General features: G+C 40.2%; 1 protein-coding gene across 4 annotated transcripts; it reads left to right on the forward strand.

Annotated features, from left to right (window-relative positions):
• The first annotated feature begins 599 nt into the window (after nt 1-599).
• zgc:162472 (uncharacterized protein LOC553495 homolog) lies at nt 600-15,240 on the forward strand. Of its 4 annotated transcripts, none has more exons than XM_042395391.1 (29): nt 600-724; nt 1,988-2,193; nt 2,311-2,977; nt 3,096-3,199; nt 3,336-3,401; nt 4,201-4,392; nt 5,354-5,487; nt 5,614-5,708; nt 5,832-5,886; nt 6,008-6,136; nt 6,266-6,523; nt 6,793-6,856; nt 6,948-7,149; nt 7,236-7,345; nt 7,466-7,853; nt 8,027-8,161; nt 8,477-8,513; nt 8,617-8,730; nt 8,830-11,173; nt 11,276-11,415; nt 11,525-11,709; nt 11,987-12,050; nt 12,159-12,306; nt 12,401-12,536; nt 12,763-12,799; nt 12,890-12,988; nt 13,078-13,366; nt 13,760-14,081; nt 14,194-15,240. In XM_042395391.1, exons 2-29 carry the CDS (start codon nt 1,994-1,996, stop codon nt 14,299-14,301), a joined length of 6,822 nt encoding a protein of 2,273 aa, XP_042251325.1. In that variant the 5' UTR covers nt 600-724; nt 1,988-1,993; the 3' UTR covers nt 14,302-15,240. The 4 variants fall into 4 exon arrangements, with proteins under 4 accessions (XP_042251325.1, XP_042251324.1, XP_042251326.1 ...); XM_042395390.1 differs by having other exon boundaries at nt 601-724; nt 12,398-12,536; XM_042395392.1 differs by having other exon boundaries at nt 601-724; nt 12,398-12,536; nt 12,766-12,799.
• The last annotated feature ends 289 nt before the right edge of the window (nt 15,241-15,529 follow it).

A 15,529-nucleotide genomic window follows, 5' to 3' on the forward strand; every position in this document is an offset into this window, starting at 1 on the left:
TAATTATATATTCACTTTTGTAGTTTAATGTGGTGGAATGAATTTTAAATACTTCACAGTTGGATTGTTTAATTATTAACAATGCATCAGAATAATAAGTATTTTAAGTTATTTTAAGTTTTGTGTAGCAAAAACTACAGTATTTGACTCCTAAGTGTAAGTATAAATCACCACAAAATGCAAAAGTACAAGTACTTCAAAATTGTAGTACTTTAAAAGGAGCCTACTTGAGTACAATTACATATGGTGTCAGGTCTTTATATTCAATCCTATGCAAAAACATGGAAGTGAGTGATTTAAAAAAGGGAAATGAAAGGTCAACAACAGTTTGAATGTATGCATTAATGGGGGAAAGGGGAAAAAACACGGGATTTAATCATTTTTTAAATAAAAAGGTTACATTTATGTCTGTTACCAGTGGTTAAAAGTAACTAATCACAAAAGTACGTTTACTCAAGCGATGTACTTAGATATACTTCTGAGGAATGTTTACTTTGCTTCTCATTTTCTACGTATTTCTACTCCACATATCAGACAGAACTTCCACCTTGCTTCACCTAGCTCTTTGCAGATCACACTACATTTCCCACAAGCCCTTTCACCCACGCAAATACCGCGTCATGAAAAACATGGCGGATTAGTATGTGCATGGGTCCGCTACTCGCTTACCGCCGTCGATTAATGAAAGCTTATTTCTCCCTGCAAACGACACATTTTTGAACAGGTATGTGTTTCAGAACAACAATACTGTCTGTTGCATTAGTAAAATTATAAATATAAAGGTCTCAGCTTCTCAAAATTAACAACAGGACGGCCCAACTCAGACTCATAACGTTACTGTAAGACAAGTGTTTTCGTGCGAGTTTGAACCCAGCTTTGTGTACTTTTCGACTTGTTTTGTCTATTATTGACACATTTTCCTGTGTCTTGTTTAAATAAGGTTTGTTATCCTATTAAACTTTGGTGGTATCTCCTTGTAGTTTTCTTTACGCCCAGGTTCAACCACTGATCCACTGCTCGCCTGTCAACGTCACTAGTCCTGTAGGTTACACGAGTATCAGTTACGTTACATTGCAAGCTACATAAAGACATGTATTATTGTTAATTTTACAGCAATAAGAGATGGTTTGCCACATTTTAGCTGTAAACACTTCTCTATGGTTGTACCTAACGTTGACATATTGGGGGAAAACAGACTTTAAAATGTATTATGGTGCACAAACCCCCTGATCTGTGTAGGTTTTCGTTACTTATCCTATTAAGTATAGAGCTGCAACGATTAGTCGATCAACAGAAAATTAATCGCCAGCTAATTTGATAACCGATTAATCCTTTTGAGTCTTAAAGAATAAATGCTAAAATTCTCTGGTTAGAGCTTCTTAAATATGTGAACATTTTGTGGTTTCTTTAATCCTCTAAGATAGTAGGCAGAATATATTTGTGTGGTGAACTGTTGGTTGGGACAAAACAAGATATTGTAGGTTGGAACTTGGGATCTGGGAAACATTAATTGACATTTTTCACCATTTCTGCTAACGACTACTCGATTAATAGAGAATATAAACAACAGGTCAATCAATAATGAAAATATCTGCTAGTTGTTGCCCTAATCCAGTATTTAACGTTCTGCAAGGATGTGCATTGAAGAAAAAATAAGAATAAGAAAATTAACGATGATGTAAAGATTATCTAAATATGACTGTTTAGATTGTTCTATGCAAAACATCCAGGTTATACCCTTCCTGGTTTCCACTACACCTCCTGTATCTCTATAGTGAATGAATGAATGAATGAATGAATGGTGTTTTTATCTTCATGTCTGGTCATTTACATGATCCATCCCACATGGGATTATTACCCACCATCATCTAACAGCACAATACATATATATCAGCCAAACAAGAACATATAGTAATGTTTTACGTTCAACTGGTTGTCAGGTTTACTGGTTTTACTGATGCAGCTTTGACTTACTGCCTGTTTTTAGGTCACAATGTTTCGTCGGTCAAGATTTAGTATTCGGCCCAATGTCAGTACAGCAGGGAGAACAGCTGCAACATCTCAGGAAGCCCCTTCAGCAAATCAGGAAGCCAGTGAGACCCCCAAAGATGCCGGTGAGACCAGCGCTGCTGCTGCTGCTGTGACTGACAGCAAGTCTGTTGTGACTCCGTCAGAAAAACCTACAGCCGCAGGGTGAGTGACACGCATGGAATGGCTTGTAAAATGTGTTTTTTTGTTTTCAAGGGGTAAACAAAATAATGACTATGTTTATTCTTGTTAACAAAAGTAACCATTCTTCCTACTGTTTAGGGATGGTAACGATCAAAATGGGGAAGGTACCAGCTCCTCAGCTGCAGTCCAGAGAAGGAAGCGTTTTTCTGTCAAGCCCAAAGTGGCTCCAGGCCGCCCATCCGCTCTTGCTCGGACGCCAAAGTCCCCTGCCAAGGCAGTCTCAGAAACCACCACTACTGAAACTACTACTGCTGAGATCCCTGGTTCAGACGTTGACAAGCCAACAACATCCGGCCAAATTGGAAATAGAGCAGCCCCTCAGGGACTTCAATCTCCAAGGCGACGGAGGCCTTCAGAAGACAGCAAGCAGCCTAAAGTGCAACCTAAACCCACTCTCATCTCTTCTGACAGTCCAGGACCTTCTGCTGTCCCTCCAGCTGAGGACTCGCCAGAACAAATCCAGATGTCGGTAGACGGCGGCAAACAATCTGAGAGCACATCAGACAGTCAAGTTAAAGAAGTTCCCCCCAGACCACCAGATAAAGTCCCCCCCTCTTTACCAGACAAAGAAGCTACTGAATTATCAGAGAAAGCCAAGACTCTCGTGTCGTCTAAGAGCGGGCTTTCACTGACACCACCCAAGTTCTCCTTGAGTAGACTCCTGAATGACCCATCAGACTTACAGAGGCTGGAAAAGGCCCGTAAGCTCAGAGAGCTGCTCAAACAAGAGATGCACAAAGAAAAGGTGAGCTCAGATTAGTCACTTTCTAAGTTTTAAAAACATCATCTGTTGGACAAATACTGAGACATTAGATATATCTTGATTCATTAAAGTAAAGGAACTTCATTATTTGATGTTGCAGAAACTCAAGAAAACTAAGGCACGTGTTAAGGAATATACTTTAGATCCCGCCAAAATGACCATGAGGGACCTTATCCGTTATCTGCCGATGTCTAACCCCATGACGTAAGTACCTATTAGTTTGTGTAACACGTAATCCTTATTTCTACAGATAAGATGTTATGATATTGATTATTCTGGATCTGAAAGATTGTTTTGTGCTTCCTTGTCTTATGTGGCTGCAATTTGTTTTTTTTTCCAGATCTAATTTAGAAGACTCGGCTCAGGAGAATGAGACTATTGTCCCACCTTCTCCAGAAAGAGAAGAGTGAGTTTATCCCATCAATCTGTTTGAATCTTTTATAGTTTTATTGATGTCTTTCATAATTTAGGAACAGAATGATACATACAGTATTTGCTTCTTACTGACTTTCCTTATTTTCATCTATACTGATGTATGTTTTTATATTTGTTTTGATGTTTTTATGCCAAGTTTTCTTATTTTTTTTAGCAAATTTGTCTCATGGAAATCAGTTTAATACAGCTTGAAAGTTGAAGCCATTTGAATGCAAACTTAAACCATAATTTTTAACAGCTGCAAAAGCCCAGCAATGAAACACACTTTAAAGGCATAAAAGAAAAAGACGTCATGAAATCTACGCAGGTAACGAATATGCATAATTAAGGCCAATAAAGGCAAGATAGCCACAAATATTTAGGAAATAATAACATGGAATATTGGAGAAAAGTTGTGTGGTGTGTTAAATTTTGATGGAAAATGAAATGATTTTAAAACTTGCTTTCTTCAACGCAAAACCATAAACCATACCATGAAAAGAGAACTTTTAAAAAGAGTACTCTTAATAAATAAATAAATAAACAATAACGTATTTGTTCAATAGATAGCAAAAGTAACACTGGATTGTCAAAAACCTTTTGTCAAGGTGTATTTATTTCACTGCATACAGGTAGAGAGCACTGGGTTAGCTTCACCTCCTCTTGACAAAATGAATCGGGCTGAATGATGGAATTCAGCCCATTAATCAATATCTGTATTAACAGCATGCGGACATCATAATTCAGTAGTTAGCATATTGAGACATACAGTTTGCTTGTAATCGTCACAGGTCACCGGAGAGAGCACAGGAACCTGAAGTCCTCCCCAAAATTGCAAGCCCGAGGGAGGAGGTGGAAGGAGAAGAGGCGGCGGCGGCAGCAGCAGCGGAGGATGAGGAGGAGGAGGAAGATCCGGATGAAGCGCCCATGGTTCCGCAGGTCAAAGTAGCAGAGGATGGCTCACTGATCATTGATGAGGAGAGGTCAGTGGACTTCTATAGGTTATGAAATACATTGCTCTGTATTTATTTGCTTCCTCTCACTTTATTATTGTTGACAAAATGTTGAACACACATTTTAAATTTAGTTTTTCATCTTGATAGAAACTGACTAACAACGTCTACTCATGCATCTATAACATGCTCCTGCTTTTTCCTGTTAATAATGGAAATGGAATCACAATACACACTAAAGCATTTAAAAATATTTAGTAAATTCACCATTTAAGTCTGTTATAGTCAACTAGAGATACATAGTGAGGGCCAAATACTGACATGCAGACACACACACTCACAAAATGTGCTTACTCATTGCCACTTCACTTGGATGTTTGATCTTCACTGTGCAGAATGATGTCTGCAGAGTTGGCACTAGTTATTTTGGAAGCGTGTCATGGCCCAATATGCAGCTTACACAAATATGATTTGGAAATTCGAAACTTCCAGCAAAACATACAGTGACAAAGGACTTTCCAGTGATGTCGGACACATCTTGCGTGCAGCTGATATTTGAAATGACACATATTTGCATATTGATAGATTTTTTCAGTGAGGGAGGAGGAGTACATGTGCTTTTAATAATTTGGAGGTAGTTTTGTTGAAAAAAGCCCAATCAGCTCTGTGAGTCTAAACTTCATCTATGGTCTTCTCATTAGTGCAGGTAGTCTTGCTTTTAATTTAACAAGTTTACATTATTAATTTCTAATTGACATTGTGGGTGTATGTGATGTGCTGTTGTGTGTAGCTTTGTATTTTGTATGATGTGATCTGTGTGTTTAACTCCGGTGCAGTGCATCTTCTATGGTAAAAACTGTACACTGTCCCAATAAATAAATAAATAAATGTACTTAAATAAATAAACCTTTTTCTGGGGTAAAAATGTAATTCGAAGGGGAGTATTTCAGTTTGTCTTTAATCACACACATCCTCTCAACCTGTGTCTCAGTTTGACAGTGGAAGTCATGCGAGCAAAAGGGCCAAACCCAGCACAGGGTCGAGATCCCATCTTCGAGCGTGGGTCCACTACGACGTACTCAAGCTTCAGAAAAGGGACCTATTCAAAGCCCTGGTCCAATGAAGGTTGAACCGATATGGATAATTGATACAGATACCTGAATTATAATATTTATAAATAACTCATTTTGCAGTAATGCTTTGTTCATATTGGATTTTCATGTCATGATTGTTTGCTGTTTTTTCCATCAGAGACAGACATGTTCTTCCTGGCGATCAGCATGGTGGGCACAGACTTTTCCATGATTTGTCAACTGTTTCCTCACAGACCACGATCGGAGATAAAGGTCAGTGATTAACACAGATATATGTGTATTTATAGAACATGATCATTAAGAAGCATTGTGCTACTTTACCATATACGCAATAAAATGTTCGTTTGTGTTAATTGCATTGATTTAAACTTTCAGAACAAATTCAAAAAAGAAGAGCGAGAGAATACCTGGAGGATTGACAAAGCTTTCAGTAAGTGTTCGGTCCTTGTCAGTTTGGTTACTAGGAGGTTTAAAAGGTTTGGTTTAGCTTCTTGAATATGTATATTAAATGATTTCCTAATACAATCTCAATGCAACTCATTGTTTCGCAGGAGAGAGGCGTAAACTGGACATAGAGTATTTTTCTAAGCTGCTAGAGAAGATTCTGGAAGTTCAGAAAAACAGGAAGAAACTCAAGTCACTTTCTGTGAAGAACTCCCCCAAGAAGCGCAAGAGAAAGGGTAATCCGTACACACGTTTAAACATGTTTATTATTGCTTTGTAACTTAAATATTAATCTGATTTAACAACTGTTGTGTCTAAATTTGTCTTAGTTCATTAATCATTGCGTGTTCTCATTTCCTCAACAGGCAAAAAAGCTGCAAGGAAGCTGAGTGATGTAGAGGAGGAAGATGAAGAAGAGGAGAGTGAACTTCCTGTCTTTGAGGAGGAGGAGGAGGAGGAGGAGGAGGAGGAGGGAGAGAAAGAGAATGAGGACCTCTGTAATGAGGGAGGAACCCCTGTTTCTAAGCCTAAAAGGAAACGGAAAAGAAAGAACGAAAAGGATTCCTCAACCGAGGAGCCAAAAGGCAAGAAAAAACAAACGGGTGAAAAGAGCAATGAACAAGGTACAAATAAATTTAGTACAGTGCATTCAGTATATGCATGAAAATCTTCTTTATGTTACAAAACTGAGTAGAATTTCAATAATATAAGTATGAGTGCACAACCATTGCAGTGTAGATCCATAGTACATAAGCATCACCTTGTGTGGCTTCACTGCTTTAATCAAATTGCTACAAAATTGACACGTATGATCATAATCCCAGGTTCTGCATGTGTGTTTAGCTTCATTGATTGCTTGCTGCAACTTTAAGTTTTGCTTTTGTATGATCAGGTGAGGCCTGCATACCTGAAGATGCTGAGGCAGCACTTCCTGAGGACCGTACAAATGCAGACATGTAAGGAAACTCTTAAGAATTTTGTTTTAAATAAAACATTTTTGTGCATTTTCAGTTAGCGTTGAAATCCCCAATTTTTCCTGCTAAAAAGGTCTGACAAGACTGAGAATACAAATGGAGCCAAGGACAGCGCAATCAAGCCAGCTAAACTCTCACGAGGCAGAGCACCAAAACCCCTTCTGCCACTGGGCAGGAAGTGGGGTAAAAAGCATCCACCAGCCTCCGCAAAGGCCAAAGATAGTGCGTCAGATAAAGGAGACGAGAGCGTGAGCGATGGAGCCTCTAAAGAGCAGGTTATTATTCTACTTTCAGTCGAGACTCATCAGATCTTTCTACACGTCGCTACTTTGCTTTGCTGAAAGTCATGCTAATCTTGTAGGTAAACAAAGACGTGTCACCTTCAAGACAAGCCAGTGAGAGGAAATCAGCCAGTGATAACGTTTCCTCTGAAGATGAAGATTACACAGTTCAACCTCCGAGACCTACCAGGTACAATATATTTAATGTAGTTATGGCTCCCATTCTAACATTACATCCAGAAACATTAGCAATTCCCAAAGAACCCACTTCGGATGATGATTCATCTGTGTGTGTGATTGTGTTTTGTAGGTATGGGAGAGTGCCCAAACCCACCAAGCACTTAAATTACCTTGCCAAGGAAGATGCACATTCATCTGCATCTGAAAGCACTCCTGCATCACCAGGGAAATCTGCAGCTTGTGATGCCAAGCCTAAAGTCAAATGCACAACCAAGAGAGGAAGACCATCAAAGCCAAAATCAGCCCAAGAGTCCAAAAAGCCCAAACTAGTAACCCTCAGGGCTTCTCAGTCAGATTACAGCGATGAAGAGGATGAAAATGAGAGAAAGGAAAACGAGGTGGAGGAGCAGTGGGCTGCGTGTAGCTCCAGTAAGGACAGCAGTGCCCCTGCGTTTGTGCCTGCCATCCTGCGCTCCCCACATCCTGGAATTTCAGAGGTGGAAGAAACTATGGAGGAGGTATGATAATCAGTTTCACCATCATGTCTTACACAGATACACACCAACCATAAATTTTATTTTTTTTTTACATATTTCTTACAACAAACATTTTTGTATTATTTACATTTTTCTTTGTGCATGGTTTTACATTCCATAATTCATACCCTCCACTCCCCCCATTTCACACTTAGCTTGATATCTTGGCCAATATGCCCGATGTGTTGGGCATCTCCCAAGATGCACTGTGTCCCGATGCCTCATGCGAGCGGGCACAAAATGAGACAGGCACAGCTGAACCCTGTGAGCATCAGTTGGACCTGCTGGTTGTAAGTGTCCCGTGCCTGAAATGTAGTCCCAATAAAAATCAATCATTAACCCCAGTTACACTTATCATTTTAATATCATTTCTGAAATCTAGTCTAAAATATCTAATCTATCAACAAAGTCATATTTTGACAGCCATCTTGTGGTAATTTGTTATCAACTGACACAGAAGTGGAAAGAAAATGACACAAATGTAACTGGGGCTACTGTAATTCATTTTTTCCACATACATAACATCCTTTCACAATTTAAATCTTTGGTCTAATTTACATAGGAAGCTTTTGTTGTAACTTACAGTATATGTGTTTGCCTTGCAGGATGTTATAGACTTCCTTTCTTCAGAACACACAGAAGGTATGTTGAGGATGTATTCCAAGCAGATCCCAGTGAACAATGTATATGTTTTTAAATGGTATGAAAGTATTAATTTTTTTGGGGGGGGGCTTTGTGGGTTTAGTATCTGAGGACGAAAGCTACAACGAGGCTGCTCAAACCCTGTTGACCATCGGCAACCTGGCTCATCTCTCTCAGTCAGCACAGAATCAAACAACCACACAAGATCACGTAACAGGTCAGAGACACAGAAGATTTATTATATTGGGATTGGCTTTAATATGTTTTAGATGGAATTAAAGTAAGTTTAAAATGTCCCTTTGTGTTTTAATTGCAGAGATAACATCAGTCAGTGTAAATGAAACCAGTGAACACCTAGAAGTAGAGATTGCAGCAACTGGTGTTGCACAAGAGGAAACAAGCGTCACAGAAACATCAGAGACTGTTGCCACTGTGGAACCGCAAAACAGCGCAACAGACAAGGAGCCTTTATCTCAGACTGGTGATCTAACCATTATTAAAATCAGTGATGAGACGTGTACTGAGCAGGAGACCACTTCTGATATGGACTCAACCCCTCAATTACAGTCAAGTGAAGAGATTTCAAAGAAAGATTCTCCACAGACCAGGAGAGGACGCTTATCCAAGGTGAAACCAAAACCTAACCTTAGCCGAGTCTCGAGGACTGCACTGTCAAAATCCCAATCAGGTACATCAACAGCAGGGACAGCTGAAGAGAGCCAAACAGTTGCTCCTGACCTTTCTCAAGCCACTGAGATACAACCAGCTGCTGAAAAAACAACCCTTACGTTAGCAGAGTGTAGTCCAGCATTGATAAAACATGACATTTCCCCAGAAAACCAGAATCAGAGCTTTTCTGGGGCCCAGTTTGAACCCAGTTCGGAACCAGCCACCAGAGACACAGATGAAAAACTGAAATCTCATGCTGGTATAATTGAAAGTGGCTCTAATAATCCAGGGACATCTGACACAGCAGTCACAGAATCACAAGTTGAACAAAGGTCAAACACTGATTCAGTCACAGTCCAAGAAAGCAGCGATGGTGCTGATGCTTCCGTCACACCTGTAGAAGATTTACCCGTCTGTCAGAAAGAAGAGAGTGAAGTCGCATCTACTACTCAGACCAGGGTGAGTCGATTCCAGAAAGCCAAGCCCAAACCCAAACTACCACAGGCGTCAAGAACTGTACGGTCTAAACCTCAAACAACAAAAGACTCTCTAGAGAAAGATACCAGCTCATCTACAAACCTTGAATCCACTGACAAAACAATAGCAGAGACAGAATCACAACCAACTTGCACCACCTGTCCTGAAAAACCAGGCACTCCAGTTTTGATACCATCCTTGGATTTAGATTCTACTCTTATACCTACAGAGGAACTGTCTTCAATTGCAGAGGAGAAGACAGATGTTGGACTCGTTGATGAGGTAGACTCAGGTGCAGCACCATTGGATCAGAGTTATCCAGAAGCCCAGTCTGAATCCACAGATGAACAACTGATGTCTCACGCTGAAACAAAAGTGAGTAGTTGTAATAATCCGGCGACATCTGACCCAGAAATTACAGAATCACAAATTAGACGAGGAGAAGAAGGCAGTGACAGTCCTGCTGCATGCGTTACACCTGTGGAAGAGTTACCTATCAGTCAGAAAGAAGAAAGTGAAGTTGCATCTTCTTGTCAAACTAGGAGGAGTCGATTACAAAAGGTCAAACCAAACCTGCCGCAAACATCAAGAACTGTACGGTCTAAACCTCAAACCACAAAAGAACCTGGTGTGCACATGCAGCCTTTGAAGAAAACCTCTAGCCCAACTTTAATGCCTGAATCCTCAGACAATCCTGACAATACAGTATTAGTGGTGGAACCACAACCAACCTGCAGTACCACCTCTCCTGAAAAACTTGAAAGTACTGGCGCTGCTTCAGTTTTGATACCATCATTGGAATTAGGCTCCGCTCATGAACCCACAGAGGAATTATCCTCAACTGTGGAGAAAAACACAAATGTTGGCCTTCAGCTGGACTCAAGCTTAGAGGGCTCAGAACAAAATGTACCTCAAAGAAGGCGACGTTTCGCCAGGGCCAAACCCAATTTAGGATCATCCACCAGAACAACACAGTCACAATTGCAGCCAGAGGATATCAGTAAATGCCCAACACAGCACTCCTCAAATATAACCTCAGAACAACAGCCTGTGGACAATAAGAGTGGACAAACTGAACTGGAATCCACAGAGAAAGATGGCAAGCACTTGACATCCCTGCACTCAGAAAATTCATCAAGTAGTAGAAATGATAAGGGTAGCTCCTCTGGTAGTATCGTCATAGCAACACCTTTGGTTGCTGAGAATCAGCCTATATTGACAGACTCGACTGCTGAAGATAAAAGCAGTGAAAAACCCACAGTTGAAGGGGAATCCACAGGGAACAGTACTTCAAGTCACGACAAGATGGAGGCCTCAGAAGATGGTTTGGCAGAGTCAAAAATGAAATCTATACTCCCAGATAATGTACAGTCAACACGAGATCCAAAAGAAAGCACTCAGCAGCAAGATTCAGAGAATGAATCAGAGATAAAAAGTCAAGAATCTGTCCAACGCATTTCTGAGACCACTGAAGCTAATCGAACAACCAACGTCAAATCTCCATCCCCCAAATGGTAAGGGACGAGTCATATTTTTGTTTTTGTAAAGCCTTGTTTTTTAAAGAAATTATCAGTAGCAGTTTCTCTTTTAACAGTTTTTTTCCCCCACACTTAAAGCACTGATGATACTCAATCATCAAGAAATTCCCCTCAAGCTCGTAGAGGCAGGCTTATTAAACCCAAACCCAACCTGGGGCGCAGCAGTCGACCTCCACAGCCCCAACAAGTCCAGAACACACCACCAGCAGCAGAAACAGGTTTGACACCGTTGTAAAATGAAAGTTTCCTTACCTCCAAAGAATGCTTCAGGACATGTATGGCCCTGCAGTACCTTTGCTTATTACTGATGCATCCTCTTTTTCACAGATTCTGGCACTTGCTCAGAAGACGTTAATGCTTCTGGTTCACACAGACCTGTCGCTGAACTCCAACCTGACATTCAGGAACCAGTAGAGGGAGCTATTGAACCACAAAGTAACAATGAGTCCCTTCTAAATGATGCTGGGATGCCCTCAGGCTGTGTGACACAAGCACCTGAGAATTCTTCCCAGGTAATAAAAAATAATCAGTATGTGCAGAAGTAGGAGGCATTGCATGTATGATTGTAGTGTTTTTGTGCCCTTTTAAGCAGATATAGCAAAAATATATACTATATGGTATCAACAAAACACTAAACTAAGTTATTGCACAGATCACCATAACTTTGACCAAGGGTGGGGTGTATTCTTGGGCCTCTGTGTCATCACGATCAAGAACCTTTTCCCATATCTTACCACATTTAAGGATTAATCTTCAAATGTTTGTGTCTGACTCTCTTAACAATCCCAGGATGCATCAACATCAAGTACAGCAGGGACTGAAAGTTGTCAGAGTGTCCCTATATTTCCAGACAGTAAGTCAGTCACAGATATCTTCCACTCAGCACTTTTGCACTGTGTATCTACTATAGACAGTATATGCACCACGAGTTTGGCTAAAACTCTCTTGCTCTCACTCACAGTGCTGTCGATGCCTTCAGATCCAGATGAACCCTTTTTCATTCTCTCTCTGACTGAGATCCCAGTCAGCTCCTCAGGGGAGGTGGTGGACAGCACGTCTGAGCCCCCTCCTTATCTTCCCGTAACAGATGCATCAATACAGCAACAGAGGTTAGTGCCTGCCTTTATCAGCTAGTCATCCAGGCAGGCATGTAGCTGATTTTGCTCGGTGTCTGATTCTGCAACCTTCTTCACCCCTCAGCAGTGTTCCTGGAGAGAGTGCAGCAGCAGTGGAACGTGTGGCTCTCTCTAATGTCCTTGAGCCTGTGTCCTCGCAGGAGACTGGTGAGACAGGCCTCATCAGTGTAAAAGATACCGGGCCGGAGCCGTTTGCATATATAGTAAGTGAAATTACAAGGAAATCACATACATTTTACAAGTCACCTTGTTTTAATTGTGGTATTTTACTTGTATCTCGGTGTGCATTAGTCTCCCAAGCCATATTTACCAACCTGTGTGTTTATCAATCCCTTGTGAAGGACTTAAAACTGCATTCAACTTGTATGAAAGCTGCTATATAAATAAAGTTTGACACAATGCAATAAAATGTTTCTTTTTGTCCCCCAGCAGAGCTCAATCAAGGAGAATCCTGTGGATCCACATGGTAGTGTAACTGCATTTGTGTCTATTATTGCTTATCCACCGGTGGTTAATGTTGTATTGTTAATGTTTATTGTGTGTGTCAATGGAACAGAGAGTACTGGAGTCCAGCCACCCAAGTTACCAGATACTGCAGAGAGCAGCGAGGAGGCCAACATTCCCCCTACAAAGCAGAGAGGCAATGGAAGAAGAGGTATGCAAAAAATAAATACACACGCATCACACTGCACTCTCAGCAAATTGGATTCATTTTCATCTTGTGCCCATCTCTCTTCGAACCAGCCAAACTGCAGGTTAAGCCGAGCACTACAAGGAAGAAACAAGATAGCAAGACCCTCGCTGCCAAAGAAGCAGAGCTGATCCCCATCCAAGCAAACACCCCCGAGGACTCAGAGCTTTCTGGTCCTTCTGTGCAGCCAGAAGCCTTTGATGCAACAGCAAGAGAGGAGGTTGTCACCGAACCACAGAAAGGAAGCAGTGATCATGGAGACACTGAAAAGGAGACAGGTGGAAAGAACCCCGAGGATAGCAGCTCAGGAGCACAGGCTAGAGGGACTAGTAGTCGGAATAGGTGAGGAAAAACAATAGGGCTGCAAATAATTATTTTCATTACCCGTTAATCTGTTGGTTACTTTTTGGATTAATCAATTAGTTGTTTGGTCCTCCATAAAATGTCAAAAAATGGTGAGAAATGTCAATCAATGTTTCCCAGAGCACAAGAAGTCAAGGCAAGCACAAATGTTTTGTTTTGTCAGTCAGTCCACAACCTAAAAATGTTCAGTTTACTGTCATAGAAAACTAAAGAAACCAGATAATAATAACTAATAATAACTACTAATTTAATAAAAAAAACAATAAAAAAAACAATAAAAAATCCTTTGTTGAAAGATTAATTTCCTTGATTTTCTTTAATCATGTCGATATCTATCCATTATAATAGTGGTAATTCATTTTAATTTTCCAGAAAACCAAAAGGCTTCCTTTCCTTCCTCTCTGAGACGGACAATACCGCCCCTTCAAACAGTCCTCCACGAGGCAAAGCGACTTCCAAGGGGCCTAAGGCTAAAACTCAACCTGCAGCAAGAAAACAGTCTATCGCAACACCTGTAGCCTCGACATCACGCAGTGTCGCTCCCACGGCCACTCTGACACAAATGCCGGAGGAACCCCGCTCAGCGTCCTCGACCACATCACCTACACTAACAGAAGTGGATATCAAACAGACTGCTGAGCACGGCCAACTACGCTCTGACTCACCTCCTAGCACTTCTCAGTCTACAGCTGAGGTAAGGAAGGGTACAGGTGCAACAGAGAGGGACTGCGCGGGGTCGTCTTATTTCAGTGTAATGCTTTCATTGAGTAAATTACCTCTGATCCTTTCTTCTTCTGTTTTTATAGGTTTCCCAGCAAAGTGACTGTGTGGAGAGCAGCTCAATAGAAGAGGAGCCCACAAGTGTGTCTCAGTACTTCTTAAGTGACATTTTTACAGAAGTGGACGAGGGATAAAAGCCATCGAGAGGCGGTGTGAGAAGAGGAACCTGTGACTGGCTTGCCTTGTTATTAACTTTTGTTGTGTTAAATTATCTCTGTTAAGGTTAATTTATAAAAAAAAACTGGTTTGCAGTGAAGCTAAATTTACTAGACTGACAAACGTGTTTTCATTTTCACATGCACTTTGAATATGTACATGTATAGTTTCAATTTACTGAAATGCCTTTTTAAACAGCCATTAGTTCAAATAATAAATATTGTATTGTATACATTAACAAGCTCTGGAGAATCACTAATTTGACTGAAAGAGTTGACAGCTTTTTCATAATTCATTGTGTTTCAAGCCTCAAGTTCCTTGTTTTTTTTTTTATTATTAATTACCTGTGAAAATGTGAATATTGTACAATAGCTACATGGTTGATTTTTTTTGCATATTTGTCCTGTTTTAACATGTATTACTTGACATGTACAGTTCTACATTTAAATGTATTGCATTTTTTTTTGTCTCTCGTGTGTTTTTGTGCTATTTTTTTTAACCATCTGCTCCAATCTGGAACTAATTTTGTTTAAATTTGACAAGAAAGGATGTCTACAAATTGGCTTTTCATTTAGAGAACTAATATGGCACTAAAATGTACGGCTGGCCTCGGTGAAAAGGACGTTATGGCAAATTGCTTTGAATGTTTACAGCACCGCTGATGCATCCAAATTCTGTATTTATGGCCTGCATGTGCACCTCAGTAGGAAGTTACGTTCTCAGTAAGGAGACTAATTATTAAACTATATAATAATGCAATTCAGCTATTCATAGTACCACAAATCATGACCTCAGAAATGAGCTTGTCGTCACCCCTGTGACTTAGTCACAAGAGGGGAGCATTACTGTATAAGCTTCTCAGTGACAGTAAGCCTTTTTGTTGCAAGGTGACTGGATTAAATTGCTTTTGAACTGTGCTGTGTTTATCATATTGCGTCAACCTCACTTACTCAGTAATACACTGAGGGAATTTTGAAGTAATTCATGTGCTTTTTATTTAAGATTTATATAAGTTCTAGAAAGTAACAAGTGTTGCCATTTCTGTTTTTTTTTTTTTTTTTTTGAGTAAAATAAATGAATCTCATTATAATTAATGGGAATATTTCAGGGTAACTGCCTCGTCTTTATTGTTCTTCTAAACCAAAATAAACATCTGCGTTTATTTTTTCAGGAGCTGTTATATAGTATCCCTGTGAATTACTGTAT

The sequence above is a fragment of the Thunnus maccoyii genome, chromosome 19 (assembly GCF_910596095.1).
Source record: "Thunnus maccoyii chromosome 19, fThuMac1.1, whole genome shotgun sequence".
NCBI classification, from domain to species: Eukaryota; Metazoa; Chordata; class Actinopteri; order Scombriformes; family Scombridae; genus Thunnus; species Thunnus maccoyii.